Source organism: Lepidochelys kempii, chromosome 2 (genome assembly GCF_965140285.1).
Source record: "Lepidochelys kempii isolate rLepKem1 chromosome 2, rLepKem1.hap1, whole genome shotgun sequence".
NCBI lineage: Eukaryota > Metazoa > Chordata > Testudines > Cheloniidae > Lepidochelys > Lepidochelys kempii.
This window is the reverse complement of record NC_136381.1, coordinates 215,990,773-216,006,450: the sequence shown is the minus strand read 5'-3', so window position 1 is coordinate 216,006,450 and position 15,678 is coordinate 215,990,773. Positions and strand designations below refer to the sequence as shown.

Here is a 15,678-nt window from a genome sequence, read left to right as displayed (position 1 = left end):
CTATCTCCAGCCATTGGAGGTATTTGCTAATAGCAGTCGTGGATGGACCATATGGCATTTTAGGCAAGCTCATCATCACCATCCCCTCCACAAACATACCAAGTTCACTCTTGACACACATTAGGTTTTTGCCCCCACTACATCCCTTCAAAAGCTGTTCCAGAACTTCACTCCCCTGATGGTTAGAAACCTGTGTCTAATTTCAAACCTAAACATATTGATGGCCAGTTTATATCCATTTGCTTTTGTGCCAACATTGACCCTTAACTTAAATGACTCCGCTCCCTTCCTGGCGTTTATCCCTCTGATGTATTTATAGAGAGAAATCGTATCTCCCCTCAGCCTTTATTTTCTTAGGATAAAAAAGCCAAGCTCCTTAAATCTCTTCTCATAAGGTAGGTTCTCCATTTTCCTAGTCATCCTAGTAGCCCTTCCCTGCACCTGTTCCAGTTTGAATTCATCTTTCTTAAACACGGGAGACTAGAACTGCACACAGTATTCCAGATGAGGCTGTGACAGGTTGGACTCCTTAGGATGCCACCTGATGTGCTGACATACCACTGAGCCCAATTCTTATGCCAGTTTGGGCACCCTTTTTACCTGTCTTGCTGAATCAGGCTATTAAGCCTCCTCCAGCACACACACAGGCAGGGCTACACCCAACTGCAGAATGAAACAGACATTGAGATCAGTTCTGGGAAGGCTCAACTTAAGGGGACTTGCCCCCAGCACACAGGTGTTCACCTCCCTTGGAGTGCAGACCCAAAGATATATTATAAAATCCGCCTCTTCCCTCCTCCCCCACCCAGTTAGAAATTACACAAACTGGGTTTAATAATAAACAAAACAAATTTTATTAACTATAAAAGGCAGATTTTAAGTGGTAAAAGGGGTAGCAGACAGAACAGATCAGATTACTAAGCAAATGAAACCAAACACGCAAACTAAGCCAGTTTCACTAAAGAAATTGGTTACAAATAGTATTTCTCATCCTACATATTGTTGCAGGCAGATTACAGAAAGTCTGGAAAGGCAACTGCACTGGTCTCCCTCTTGAGACCTCAGGTATTATTACTCACAAGCTAGATGCTCTTCCAGCTTGGGTTCAAACCTTACAATTCTTGACAATAAATGGGCACGAATCAGACATCAAGCATTGTAACATTAAAAAACCAGTAGGCAAGCACTTCAATCTCCCTGGACACTCAACAACAGACTTAAAAGTAGCCATTCTTAACAGCAAAAAATTCCAAAAACAGACTCCAGTGAGAAACTGTAGAACTGGAATTAATTTGAAAATGTGACACCATCAAATTAGGCCTGAATAAAGTGGCTGGGTCACTACAAAAAGTAATTTCCCCTCTATTGATACTCACACCTTCTTGTCAACTATTGGGAATGGGTCACATCCACCCTGATTGAATTGGCCTCATTAGCACTGACCCCCCAATTCGTAAGGCAACTCCCATCTTTTCATGTGCTATGTATTTATACCTGCCTACTGTATTTTTCACTCCATGCATCTGATGAAGTGGGTTATAGCCCATGAAAGCTTATGCCCAAATAAATTTGTTAGTCTCTAAGATGCCACAAAGTCTCCTCACTGTTTAAGCTCTTTCACAGTCCATTTTCTCTGCTAATGGCCCATTAGTCCTGTCTGGCTTTTCCACTGTTGTACCTGAAGGGCTAGTTGGGGTTGACTCCCAAAGTAACACACACAGGCATACAAACTGGATAATTACATTCAGTCAATCATAACCTTTCTAATGATATCTTACATGAGCCATCTTGCATAAAGTATATCTCAGTTATGTCATATTCATATCATAAGCATATTTTCATAAAGAATATGGAGTGAAACATCACTGAGGCTAGGGCCTTGTACGATGGTAATAACACTTCTCTACTGGAAATACCTCTCCTGATGCATCCTAGTATTTCATTAGCCTTTTTTCAGGCCCACATCATACTGGCAGTTCAGAGTCATCCTGTGATTGACAAGGTCTTTCTCCTGCTTTGTCACTTCCAACTGATATGTCCGAAGTTTGTAGCAAAAATTCTTATTGTTAGTCCCTAAATGCATGACCTTGCATTTTGCACTAGTAAATTTCATCCCATTTCTACTCCAGTTTTAAATGTCATCCAAATAATCATGTGTGATATTCTCATCCTTCTCTGTATTGGTAACACCTCCCAGGTTTGTGACATCTGCAAATTTTATTAGCACACTCCAACTTTTTGTGCCAAGGTCATTAATGAAAATGTTAAAAAAGATTGGTTCCAAGACTGATCTCCACTAGTAGCCTCCATCCAGCCTGACAGTTCCCCTTTCAGTATGACCCATTGTAGTCTTCCCTTTAACCAGTTCCTTACCTACCTTTCGATTTGTATGTTTATCCCCACCTTCTCCAATTTAACTAATAATTTCCCATGTGAAACTGTATCAAATGCCTTACTAGAAATCCAAATAGATTAGATCTAATGCATTTCCTTTGTCTAGAAAATCAGCTTATCTTCTAAAAAAAAAGAGAGATCGGGGTTGTCCTGGCCTGACCTTTTGTAAGGTCATGTAAAACCATGTTGTATTTTATCCCAATTACCATTTACCTCTGTGTCCTTAACTACTTTCTCTTTCAACATTTGTTCCAAGATGTTGCATACAATTGAAGTCAAACTAATAGGACTGTAGTTTTCTGGATCGCTTTTTCTTCCTTTCTTAAATATAGGTACTATATTTGCAATTCTCAAGTCACAACCTCCGAGTTTACAGATTTATTAAAAATCCTTGCTATTGGATTTGCAATTTCATGTGCCAGTTCCTTTTTAATATTCTTGGATGAAGATTATCCAGGCCCCTGATTTGGTCCCATTAAGCTGTTTGACTTCCGCCTCAGGTGTAGTGATTTCTACTTCCATATCCTCATTCCCATTAGCCACTTGCTACTGCCCCCCCTCCCAAACTCCTCATTATTCTTATTAAAAACTGAGGCAAAGTATTCGGTTAGGTGTTGGACCATACCTATATTATCTTTAATCTCCACCCCACCCTCTGTCCATAGTGGTTCCACTTCTTTCCTTGTTTTCTTCCTATGGCTAAAGTACCTTTTATTGTTGGTTTTAATTTCCTTTGCAAAGTCCAACTCTGCTTGGCTTTTGGCAGTTCTCACTTTTCCCCTACACTTTCTGACCTCCAGTAAGTAGCTTTCCTTTATGATCCATCTCTTCTTCCATCCCTTGTAGGCTTTCTGCTTTCTCTTAATATTTTGTTTGAGAAGCTTGTTTATCCAGTTTGGTCTGCAACTCTTCCCTACAAATTTTTCCCCTTGCTTGGGATGAAGGCTCTAGACAGTTTCCGCAAGTTTGTCTTAAAGTAATTCCAAGCTTTGTCCACATTCAGTACCTTGACTTCAGTCCAGTTAACTTCCCTAATTCCCTTAATTTTTTTTTAAATTGCCCTTTTAAAAGCAAGGCCCCTAATTGCAGATGTAATTTTAGCTTACAGTGCATTAAGTCATGATCACTCAAACCAAGGTTGCCCTTTAAGTAATTCTCGCTACTTACCAATACTAAATTTAAAATAGCATTCCCTCTTGTTGGTTCAGTGACTATTTGGTGAAGAAATCTGTTGGCTATCACATCCAGGAATATCTGGGCTCTATCATTATTAGTAGCACTTGTCCTCCAGTCTATATCTGGGATATTAAAGTCTCCCATGACCACACAATTTCCAGTAGTATTTATTTCATTAAAAATATTAAAGAAGTCTCTGTCCTTACCCAAATCTGATCCTGGAGGTCTGTAGCAGACCCCAAGCACTATATCCCACTGTTGCCTTTCTTCCCCAGAGTGATTTGACTCAAACAGATTTCATTATATCCCTTACACCAATTCTAATTTCTTTACAGTCTACCTCACCATTAGTATACAATACTACTCCACCATCTTTATCTTTATCTCTGTCTTTCCTGAGCAGCACATACCTGTCAGTACCTGTATTCCAGGCATGACTACTATTCCACTGTGTTTCCATTCGCCCTATAATATCTAGTTTTACTTCCTGCACCAGTAGTTCTAGTTCCCGCATTTTGTTACCCAGGTTCCTTACACTGGTGTATAGACATCACAGTTGTCTCTACTTGGCTTCACCCAGATTCCTTGCCCAAGTAGGTACAGTCATTTTACTGCCAACTGCTACAGCATCACATGAGGAAAAAGGGGGACTTTGAAGTACACAGGATGATCCAAGCCATTTAAGACTTTAAAAGTTAAACCAGCACCTGAAACTGCACCTGAGTGCTTCTGAAAATTCCAATGGAAACACCCTAATGGGCTATTTGGGTCACGTAGATTCCAAGAAACAGCTTCCGGGCCAAACAAATAATAAAAGTACTTTTCATCACTAGCACTAGCAGGGCATCCTAAAGTAGTAAAGAATCCAATAAATCCACCAAGCTTTGAATCTGTCTTACAAAATGCAGGCAAACTCCCTCAACCAAAGGCATAGATATCACTTTTGCCAAATCTTCTGGTTGTTTCCCTGACCTACTACTATAAACTCAGGCTCATATGGACAAAGCCTCAGCAATCTTGCCTTCAACCAAGCTTGAATCCTGGTAAGAAACAAGGTATTACTCTATTATTGTTCATATAGTTCCATATGGAGGATTCTCTGCTCCTTGAAGTCTTTAAACTACGATTTGAGGACTTCAATAGCACAGATATAGGTGTGAGGTTTTTTGCAGGAGTGGTGGGTGAAATTCTGTGGCCTGCCTTGTGCAGGAGGTCAGACTAGATGATCATAATGGTCCCTTCTGACCTAATTATATATGAATATGTGTGCATGGTGCTTTACAAAATAAATAAAAATGGAGTACCTTCACCATGTATCAGATTAATGGAAACACAGAACTTAGTGTTATCTACAAAGTATGGACAACATAAGCTGTACAATCAGCTGTTGAAGGGCCTGAATCATGCTTTGGCCCGTTACTGGTACATTTTTGTGGCTAAAAATAATTTAAGAGTTTTGGAAGTTCCACCAGTCTCATTCTAGAGAGCTGAGAACCAGGAGTGAGAATCCTGCACAGATGACATTCTTAGAGAAGGGAACATTTACATTATTGTAAGGTAAACTGTAGTATTTTCTAATACTTAGAAGTATTGGGAATATTCATATCGTACTGTAGGAAATGGTTCCTTTTTAAGGTTGCTCAGTGTGTTTTCTTCTCTTAATCTATAAATACCCATATAAAAAACAAAACAAAACAACAAACCCACAACAATCACACCTGAAGTCCTTGTCCATCTACAGTGACAGAATTTGCTCTTTGCATCTTAGTCCGTTCTCCCAATTTGTTCATTTGCTGGGGACAGCTCTTTTCCTTTTTCACAGTTGCCTGTCTTTCCTAGAAGAAAAGTATAAAAGGGCATTTTAACATGGAATACAAGTTTATTTTAGCTGACAAAGTGGAGCCGCGTACGAGCTTTTCCACTAGACGCAAAGATTCAGATCTTACATTAGTGAAAATGAGACCTCAGTCAAGTCACTACGTGACGTTTGTCTACTTCACACAACATCTATTTATGTGCCTAGACGTGCCACAGAGGCTAGGCAATAGATAGATGACAACTGTCCAATCACAAAAGAAATGCAATGGTGTGAAAGATAATCTGATATTGTATTATCCCCATCTGCCAGGTCTAGGTTCTCTAACATGGAAGCTAATCACATAAATTCCTAATAATTTAAAATGAAATTCTTTAACAGATCACTAATCTCTATAAAACTGTTTCTGATGCAGGACAGACAGTTTTTTAAGGGCACTTTCATTGGGCACTGGCAAAATATACTCATACTTTCAGGTACTGTAATAAATTGACTATATAGATTTAAGAGAAATATTTTCTTTTAGAAAAGATACATTTTGTGGAATAGGGAAACAATATACAGAGAGCACAGCTAACCTACATCAGACTTCTAAGAGGTTGGCAACTTCTGATAATATTGATGCACAGGGCATATGGGTGTGTGAAAGACAGAGAAGATACAACTCTGTAGAAAGAGAAATACTGTGAGATTTGACAACCAGACTTTCAACTGTTATCAACTAGTTTCACCAAACTTTGCGATACCTTTAAAATTAAAAAGAGGGAGAATTCTACTTGTTCTCTGTATTATTCATTTATTACTCTATTTATAAAATAGATCCATCATGTCCTTTTTCACATGTCCACAAAATACAATGCAAAATTATATGGAAGATCTTGATTACGTAAAACCTGTATCCCCAATCCTGGGCTCTATTAATTTTATATCACTCCAGACATACAAAGGGGCTTTAAACTAGCCAGGGGATTAGACTGGCACAGAACTACTTCAGCAGGAAACCACATGAAGGGCACTTTTGTGCCACTCCCCCCAACTGTGCTCAATAAGCAATGTATTAAATGCCACAGCTTATGTTACATACTGGGGCAAATCAATCCCTGGAGTACTTGCAGCAAAGCCAATGGGGTTTCACTGCAATTATTTTATCCCATTCTTTCTAAAGAAGTTTAAACTAATTAGTAAGAGATTTTGACACAGATTCTCTGGCATAGCTGACAGGCATTCGACTTAGTACAATGCCTGAACAGAACTATTGTTATTGGGGTTTACTGGGGGGCAGCAGAGGCTTTATACTATCATTGTGTTCCCCAAATCAGGGTCTGGGCAGGGGTCATTCTTGCCCTGGCAGAAATTAATGCTCCTAGTTGCCTCTTGATGCCCTAAGTTGTACCTGGCTGCTTATGGCCACAAAGAGACCCTTTCAGCAGCCAGGGATTGCTGAAGGACAGTAGCACTCTGACCTCCAATAGGAGCCTACGGGTGTATAGCACAGAACAGATATGGCACTCTATACTTGCTGGATATTTTCCCTACACAGTAAGAACCTTCAAGAAGACAGTTAAGTTGGCCTTTTGGATGCTTTTCACTTCTGTACCAGTACAATAGGATTATAGTGGGCTGGGAAGGGGCTCCCTGGACTGCCCCCCGCTTCCTCCCCCAGGTCCCACTGTCCATTCTTTACCCTCTAGCACTTGGGGAAGCTTTCTGAGGCAATTGCATAGGGACGAAGGATTGGCTCCTCCTCTTCCCTTCCCCTTGTGAGAAAGGAGGATCTGTCTGGAAAGAGGGCTAGTCTCTCAGACAGCCCCTGGATATCCAGCTCTAAGGGCTTAGTCTCCCAGAGTCTATTACCCCTTCATGGGGTTTACTTTCTACCCCTCTTCCTGGGACATATTGCTTTGCTTCAATCAGAACGGTTTCCTACTCTGCTGGACTACCTCTGTTACCCTCAGTCTCTGGGTGGAGCAGCCTTCTTCCTGTTCACTACCCCTTCCAGTGGTAAATTCCTCCTTTTAATCTCCTGCTCCTGCAGACTGAACAAGCCTTCACGGTACATCTTGTTAGTGTGGAACATGCCCTGAAGAGCTTGTTAGTCTCCTCCATACCAGTGTGAGGACATGCCCCTTCACAGGGCCCAAGAATCTGGCATGTAACTTAGTTGTTTTAAATATCAAAGTACATTTAATGCTTAGTCAAGGGACAGATTAACAGTGTTGGCCAGGCATTGTACAAGCTTACCTGAACAGCCTTGGCAATGCATCTCAGCACTGACCTATAAAACACACACATTCTCTGTGTTGCCCCGAGACTGTCAATAGTGCATGGCTTTTATGATTTTTACAAATTGGGACCAGGATGAGACAACCAATCTGATTTTCATTTTTTATCTAACACAAGAGTTAAACTCAGATATGCTTTGCACAAACCCACTGTGCCACTCACTCTAGTATTTTTAAATGGGGAATCTGGTAGTGCTATGAGCGAAGAGAGACGATTTCAAATATTAAAACAAATTCCGCACAACAAGAAACATTCTAAACAACTTTGGAAATAATTATTATCAGCAAGATTAATCACTCAAAAATTAATAAGAGCTACATGAAGAGAAAATACATGAGTTAAGTAGGATTTTGTAATACCTTGGTGCAAAAGATCAAATATGGCTATTGATGTTGAAGTATTTTCAAAGCTCAAATCATGTGTGGCTGATATACAAAAATGGTTTAAGGACAGAAGTCAGGGAATTGGGGAGAATTCAAACTCTAAACAGTGTCAGATTGAACAACACTGAAGATAAGGGAAAGGGGTAAAATCCAACATATAAAGGGGGAAATAATTTTAACAGAGAAAAAATAAATTATTTAAAAAATAGGTCTATTCCTAATATGTGCTGTTAAAAATCTCTTTTTACACCATGCTGTTTCTCAGAGAAGTAGTATTTTTACATTGCTGAGAATAGTCTTCACAAAAGCGATGTTTACCACAATACCCAAATCTGCTGTTATTGATCATTCACAAACTAGAAGCAGCAAGTGATGATTACCTCAAGCACAGTTGTTGTTTTTTTTAATCCCAGCGTGAGACCCAGATAACAGCAAAGCCCCTCACTTGGCACTATGGCTGATGCTTCCATTTCCAGCAATATCCTTTATCCAGCTTGTATTACTTGTAGTCTGGTTTAGACAACAATTTGCCTAACTGAACAAGAAAGCTTCTCCTGCACAGTTATACTGTAAGATTTCTCCATACACTGGAAACAGAAAAATCCTACAGGCTTTAACAGAAATATAGGAGTTTTCTATAGCATATCTATACCCTATAGAGTATAACTGAAAAATTATATTCTTGCTATAGAATTCCATTAGATGTTATGAAAATCTACAGAACAGACATTATCTACTATAATCTATTGTTTTACAGGAATTTCTAAAAATGTATATTTATTCTGTATTAACTTCTACAGGACTTTCCCCAAGGGACTGCCGCAGTGAATCTAATGCCTGCTTCAAAAATGGTGTTGCAATACATCCATCAATCCCAACTGCAACTCTAAATATCTCAAATGTACAGAACCGAAACAGTGTTTCTGTATTATGAGGCACCTGCTGTCACTTTTCCAACTGATGGCGGGGTCACGTTGCTGGGGCAGGGATGGAGTGGCAGAACCAGAGTTAATGGAGTGTTGCAGTGTGCTTTGGATCATGAATTGCCTTATTTTGGTCTGGCACATACACTAGCCTATACTCAGCAATATCTGTACTTCCTGCCATCTATCTTAGGTACATATAGGACACCAGAGTATGTCATGGGCGGGCCAGAAGAGTGTCCTCTCTGTAATGTTTTGAAGGGGCAGATAAGGGACTGTCCACCTTCTATTCCACATTCTGCTGCTAGGCACAGGTTTTTTACGTGCATTGCACCAACAAGGATCTGGCCCATAGTACAGATACATGTATACTATGATCGACATCTTGACTGTTTACTGTATATTTGCATTAATACAAATACAGAAAGAAATTTACATTTTGTGGCCAAAAAATCTTCTCTCAGATTCTCTAGCACTGATGTTTTGTATACTTCTATCGAAGAAAATCTAAATGAAGGTTCCTTTCTAATTACAATTAAAAAGGGAAAGTTTTCAAGAATTGGGATGTTACTATGATATCCAAGGTTTTATCAGAAACTAAAAATGGCAATTTAAAGAGATAATAACAATTTAATAAAAACATTTCTGAACAATGGTGCACAACTTCTAAATTAATGTTAGGCAAAGCCGATGCTTAAAATAAATGAACTTGCAAAATGCAGACATTTATTTTCAAGATGGGAGACATTTATACTAGAACTATGTTCTATTCAATGATTTTTTTTTTATTGCATGAATGATGTAGCTGTAAATTATTTTGTCTGATGGACATGGGTGAAGTTGAGTGAGAGTTACTCAATGTAGCACTTTGAAAAGTTAATGTACATTTTGATGGCTTACAGAATGAAATTGTTCTGCTCTTCTGTCCATTCTTCAGGTTGATAACATTCAAAACAACCCTTGTTACACCAAGTGAGTATTCTAATTCTACACATTTTCCCATCTTTCATACCCCTTTTTCTCCCCCTCACATTTCCCACTTTGTCACACTATCCCTTGGCTGTTAGATAGGATGGAACTTGGATCACTCAATATCACTCCAGGGAGTCACTGTTGAGTACTATGAAGCACTGCCTCCAGATAAGAGAGAAAGAACCTGAAAACTGAAATAGGGCTTTTCAACTGACAATGTAGACCTCCACCACAAAACCACTAGGCCAGCCCCAAAATGCACTTTATCACAAGAAGAATGTTGCAATATCAAGATCCTTTTACACTTATGTATATGTGGACACCTCTATGTTACACACCTCAGGGATTGAAACTCCTAAAGTGGGTAGTTTCTGTTGGAAAAAAAAAATTTCCGCTAAAACATTAGAACAATAGGAGGGGGGAGGGGAAATCCACTAAAAGGAACATTACAACAGTCATGCAGAACAATTAAGTGAGCTGCTTTATTCCTATTTCTGACACTCTTGAACAAAAGTATATTCTCACAGCATTATGGCTACCACATCACAATTCATATTTCTGAGAATGAGACTGAGAACACTTGGTTATAGATTCAGAGAAAGAATGTGGAAAGATTGTCTGTGTTGCCCAAAATAGTTTAAAGAGACCCCTTTTGCTTCTTGTAAATATATATTATATATATATCGGTCCTTTGAATCCTAGTCCAAAGCCAGGAGCTTCTGACAAAAGATCTTTTTCTACTGATTGGTTAATACAGTGTGCATGTACAGAAAGAATTTCCATTTTCTGTTGATAGGCAAAGGTATACACTACTACACCTTTTAAAAAATGAAATTGTGACATTCACAAGTACAGCTCTGTTTACTCCCACTAGGGTGTGCAATAAACTGTATTGAAGGCACCTGATCGAACTAATAGATACATGGGCATCTGGTCTTCATGAATCTCCACGAGCAGACCATCATTCAGCAAAAGCTGTCTCTGTGCCATAAGCATCTTGGAACTCAGACTAAGAAGGGTCAAGGAAACCTGAGTTACCCATTTATTGTGAGAGCGGTTTTATTACAAGTTTTTCAATAATATTACACAAACATTGAATGAAAGTAAGAACAGATCAAACATGGGAGAGATTGTTGACATCCACATCGACATATTTTTTAAAAGCAGGCTGCTCTAATCTTGCACCAGCTGCCCTCATTCCCAAGGGGCTATGCCAGCAGCCCAGGATCAACCAGGTACATGGACATTTTGGCCAAACCTCTTTGCCTTAGTTATATGCCTGCACTGAAGGCCAAGAGAGGGGACAGCCTCAGAGCTGCTGTGGAGGCTCTCTCTATGCCTCCCAAGGTTTCCGTCAGCTGTCTGGTTACATTAGATATAAGACTGCTTTGCCACAGGAGAGTACCACAAAGCAGCTGGGCTGTACCGGTGAATATAACCCAAAAATAGCACAGGTAAGTTGTTTAGAACTTTTTCTCTATTAATTACTCTTTCCCTTGTACTGTATTTTGTGAGCTATTTTGAGAACAAGGGTATATTTGTGCAGAATATGGAGCCTGATATTTTTGTTAAACATTTAGATATCAAATTAAAAATATAAAAGAATCCTACTAAGATCACAAACAGATTTTTTTTTTCTGTGCTCACATTTCTGGATCACTGGTGCACTTCTTGAGCAATTGAAGACAGTTGGCCTTTGATCTCACAACTCACAGTGCACTCAAAGAATGAATCAACAGTAAGGCCCAAGACAGCATGGCTTATTACTTACATTTAAAACCTAACATAAATGTATACCACAGTAGCTAATAATACGTGATCCTCTAAGAAAGAAGATACAAACAGAAAAAGTCGATTTAAGATAAACGTGTATTAAAGTCCAATGGAAGATGATCTGAGAAACAAATTTAAGAATGGATAACAGTGATGGGGTGGGAAGGCAGCAAGGTATAATTCAAAATGATTGAATGTCTGCCATTTCAGTTTATCAGCATCTTATTCATTTTAACATTGAACTGTGTTTGCAATACAGATAATTAGTTGGAAAGATACATTCTTTCCTCCAGGGCAATTATTAATTTCAATCTGACTTCAAAGAAATGGAAAAGCTTTTGCTGTAGATAAGAACACCATTGTATTTCGACTGTTTTAGATTTGCAGAGAACTGAATCTGAAATTTGATACAATGTGTTTGAGGAAAATACCTCTCTCTCTGATTTAATCTCACGGTTTCATTATATGGTGTGCAACACTATTGTATAAATTTTGCAGTGCAAGGACATGCATTAGTAAGCATTATTTGTGTAAATGAAAGTTACTTAAATAGGGTGAAATTTACCCCTGTGCAGAAGCCTTAAACAAGCCCTATGAACCACTTACCATCTTTTTTGAGGGTTTAAACGGTGCATAGGCCTTGAGCTGACTCTCTGCACAAGAGTGAATTTCACCCATACACTGTACACAAGAAGAACAGATGAATAGTCTTAAGGTTAAGGCACAGGAATAGGATCCAGGAGAACTAATTCCCAACTCTGTTACACATTTCCTGTCATGCCATTGCCAGGTTACTTACCTTTCCTATGCATCATAAAGCTTGCTTTTATAATGTGTATTTTCACCAGATGAAAAACAATCTGAATTAATTTATGCAACAGAATGCAAGATAGTGTGATGTATTCGAAGGTTTCTATTGCAATAACTTTTAGGAGTGACCAAATCACTCAGGAATGGCCCAACAATGACTTAGGCAGATAATCCTAACTACTGGCAATAAACCCCCACACCACCAAATGCTGACTTTATGGTCTATTTTATCCATTTTATTTCTTTCACTTTTTGATAAATCTTAATGTCACTCCACTTTCTCTTTCTGAAATTGAGTAGTTACTATGGAAACAATGACGTGTGGAGTTTCATAATATACCCAATGTAAAGTCAATGTACATAATGGTTTACAATGTGTACCTTGATTTGTAAATACAAAGTTTGGATTATGGTTTTTAAGATCACTTATGTGGATTGAAGTAATTATATGCTGTAACTCCAATGAAGTTTCACCGGAGTGAAAGTGGTAAGTGACAGTAGAATCAGACTCATTATGTATTAATCATATTATGCGATTTGGTTGGTTTGTTGTTACACAAAGGAACATATATGATTGAGAGTGGATAGAGAGGAAAATCGAATTGTTCTATTACTTGTTTACACTGACAGAAAGAATGGTGTGGTTGTGCACTGAAAAAATGAAACAAAGAGAGAGAAGGCACCAAAATGGAGAAGCCAAGATGTCAGGCAGCCTTACTCCTTTTTCGCTTCGTATAACAAGCCATACTGCAAAGAGAGGGCAGCTTTTCTTTCTTCGTGGAGATTCACTCATCCCATTCTAATACTCCATTTCTAACCTGGTTATAGTCTAATTCTATACTCATGCTAGGCTAGGATTCAATTGAGTTAAAGACTTTTAAACTCACTGCCAGTCAACTTTATCATGAACTTTCATTATGTGCATGTAATTAATTGGGTCCAATGAACAATATCAGCACTGAGTTATAGACTTTTCCCCCCACCATATAATTAGAATATAATTACCCACAGGATATCAGAATGATGCAAAACCTTTCCTCTAAATGTGCCCTCATTAGGAAACAAGTCTCAATGTACATTTATTCAATCAGTGTGAATTAATTAAAACGTTACTGAAATAAAAGAGGGTAGCAATAAAGTGTATCTGACATCTATTAAAAGACTATCACTTGAGATCTGCATGCACAGTTTATAACTAAACTCATTTAAGTCAAGCAAGAAACTTCACCATAAAATATACAATATGTACAATAAACTGGAACTGTGAATATGGCCCATTTTAATGTAGACAAAATATGTCTTATTAAAACATGTAAAAATTACCGATGAGCCATGTACAAAGTGCTGGATCTTTGTATGATATGGAAGCATGCAAAGTTTTTGTGTATCTATACAGTTGTTTTAAAGAATACACAGTGGCAATTCCCCCAAAGTGTGTGTTTCCCATATTTTTCAGCTGAAAGTTTTGCCTACTGAATGTATACACAGACTCTGGTAGGCCTCGTTTTTAACATTTTGAAAGATACTTCATGTCTGGATGGGAGATTTGAATTTAATATGTCCCCAAACCCTGCTTCTTTAACTGTCTGTTAGAGTCACCTGTTAGAGGTGACAGTCTTGCATTCTCTTTGGGAGTAAGTATTTTTTTTGTTTGTTTACATATTTAACAATCTTAACATTTTACTGTTACTCAGAATTGGAGGTTTTATGAACCTATAAAGTAAATGTTATACCAGAGCTTAACATTATTATGACATAATTTGGATATGTGACAGAGAATGTGTCACTGAAAGCCTGTTGATTAGAGAGAGTCAGGTCATGATTCTGAAAGGTATTCTCCACGAGTGGCTCCATCAGCTTGATGGTAGCTCCTCTAAAATCAGTGAGGTTATATGTAGGTACAGAGGTCTGCCCATGTATTGCAACTTGCAGGATTGAGGCCACAGACTGTAACCCCTTTTGCAATAATAAATGGAGGGCTATGATGTATTACAAAGGACATAATTCACATTAATGAACATACATACATCATACGGAAAGTTTGTAAAATGGCCTGGGTGAAATCTGTGATCTGATTTGCTGATTTCCTAATATGTAAAAAATAAAAAAGCAAACTGTATTATTTTGAATGCAAAAGAGTGTTATTTTATACTGATGTAATTCACAAACAGCAAATGGATTTATATCAAACTTTCACAAACACCTAATTTCTGTGCTGAGAACAAGCATAAGAAATTTAAGACCAAAGGACAGTAGATGAAAAGAGTCACAAGTGACCTAAAATAAGGAGTTTAACATGTCATGTCAATCTTGTATATAGTGGTGCTCACACAGCACAGGGCAAGATTTTATTTACTGTAATATCAATTATTAGAAGTTTTATCATCTTAGCTGGTGCCTGTTTCCATCTCTTCCAGCAGGCTGGTGATGTTCAATCCATGTAACATATCTGGATAGTTTGCCCCCTTTCGACTCTACCACCTCTTCCCCATTTTGAAGTTGTATATTTGATTTTTAGCTCCTAAGTGAAGTACTTTGCACTTGTCTTTACTGAATTTCATCTTGTACATTTCAGACTAATTCTCCAATTTTCAAGGTCATTTTGAAAGCTAATCTTGTCCTTTAAAGTGCTTTCTACCCCCTCCCGGATGCTGTTATCCACCAATTTTATAAACATACGCTCCACTCCATTATCCAAGTCACTAATGAAAATATTGAATAGTGCCATACCCAGGACTCACCCTGTGGAAATCCAATAGATACAATCTCCCAGTTTGACAGCAAACTGCTGATAACTATTCTTTGAATAGGACCTTTCAACCAGTTATGCACCTACCTTATACTGTAGTAATTTTATCAAGACCACATTTCCCTAGTTTGCTTATGACAGTGTCATGTGGGACAGTGTCAATGGCAATAACAAAACTGTACGATTGCTAAAAAGGCACATGGGTAAAGGGAATGACCTCTAAGAGAGAAGGAATATTCCAGGAGTGCCAGTTTGAGGTTCAAGAACCCAGGTGTTTAACTCTCTCTAGGGACCAATATACTGCTACCTTGAAATGAGGGTGATGCAAGGCTTCTCTCTTTCTCAGCCACTAGGGCTTCTGGAATTTGTAGGCCTTCCCAGACAGACATGGTAGCAAAG

At 38.4% G+C, this 15,678-nt stretch overlaps 1 protein-coding gene across 2 annotated transcripts in view; it reads right to left on the bottom strand.

Moving 5' to 3' along the window:
- DGKB (diacylglycerol kinase beta) overlaps positions 1-15,678 on the bottom strand; it is a 452,380-nt gene that overhangs the window by 296,767 nt on the left and 139,935 nt on the right. For both annotated transcript variants that reach the window (XM_073333808.2, XM_073333809.2), the window contains exon 14: positions 5,289-5,405. In XM_073333808.2, the coding sequence (XP_073189909.1) occupies positions 5,289-5,405 (117 nt within the window). The remainder of the gene's footprint in view (positions 1-5,288; positions 5,406-15,678) is intronic.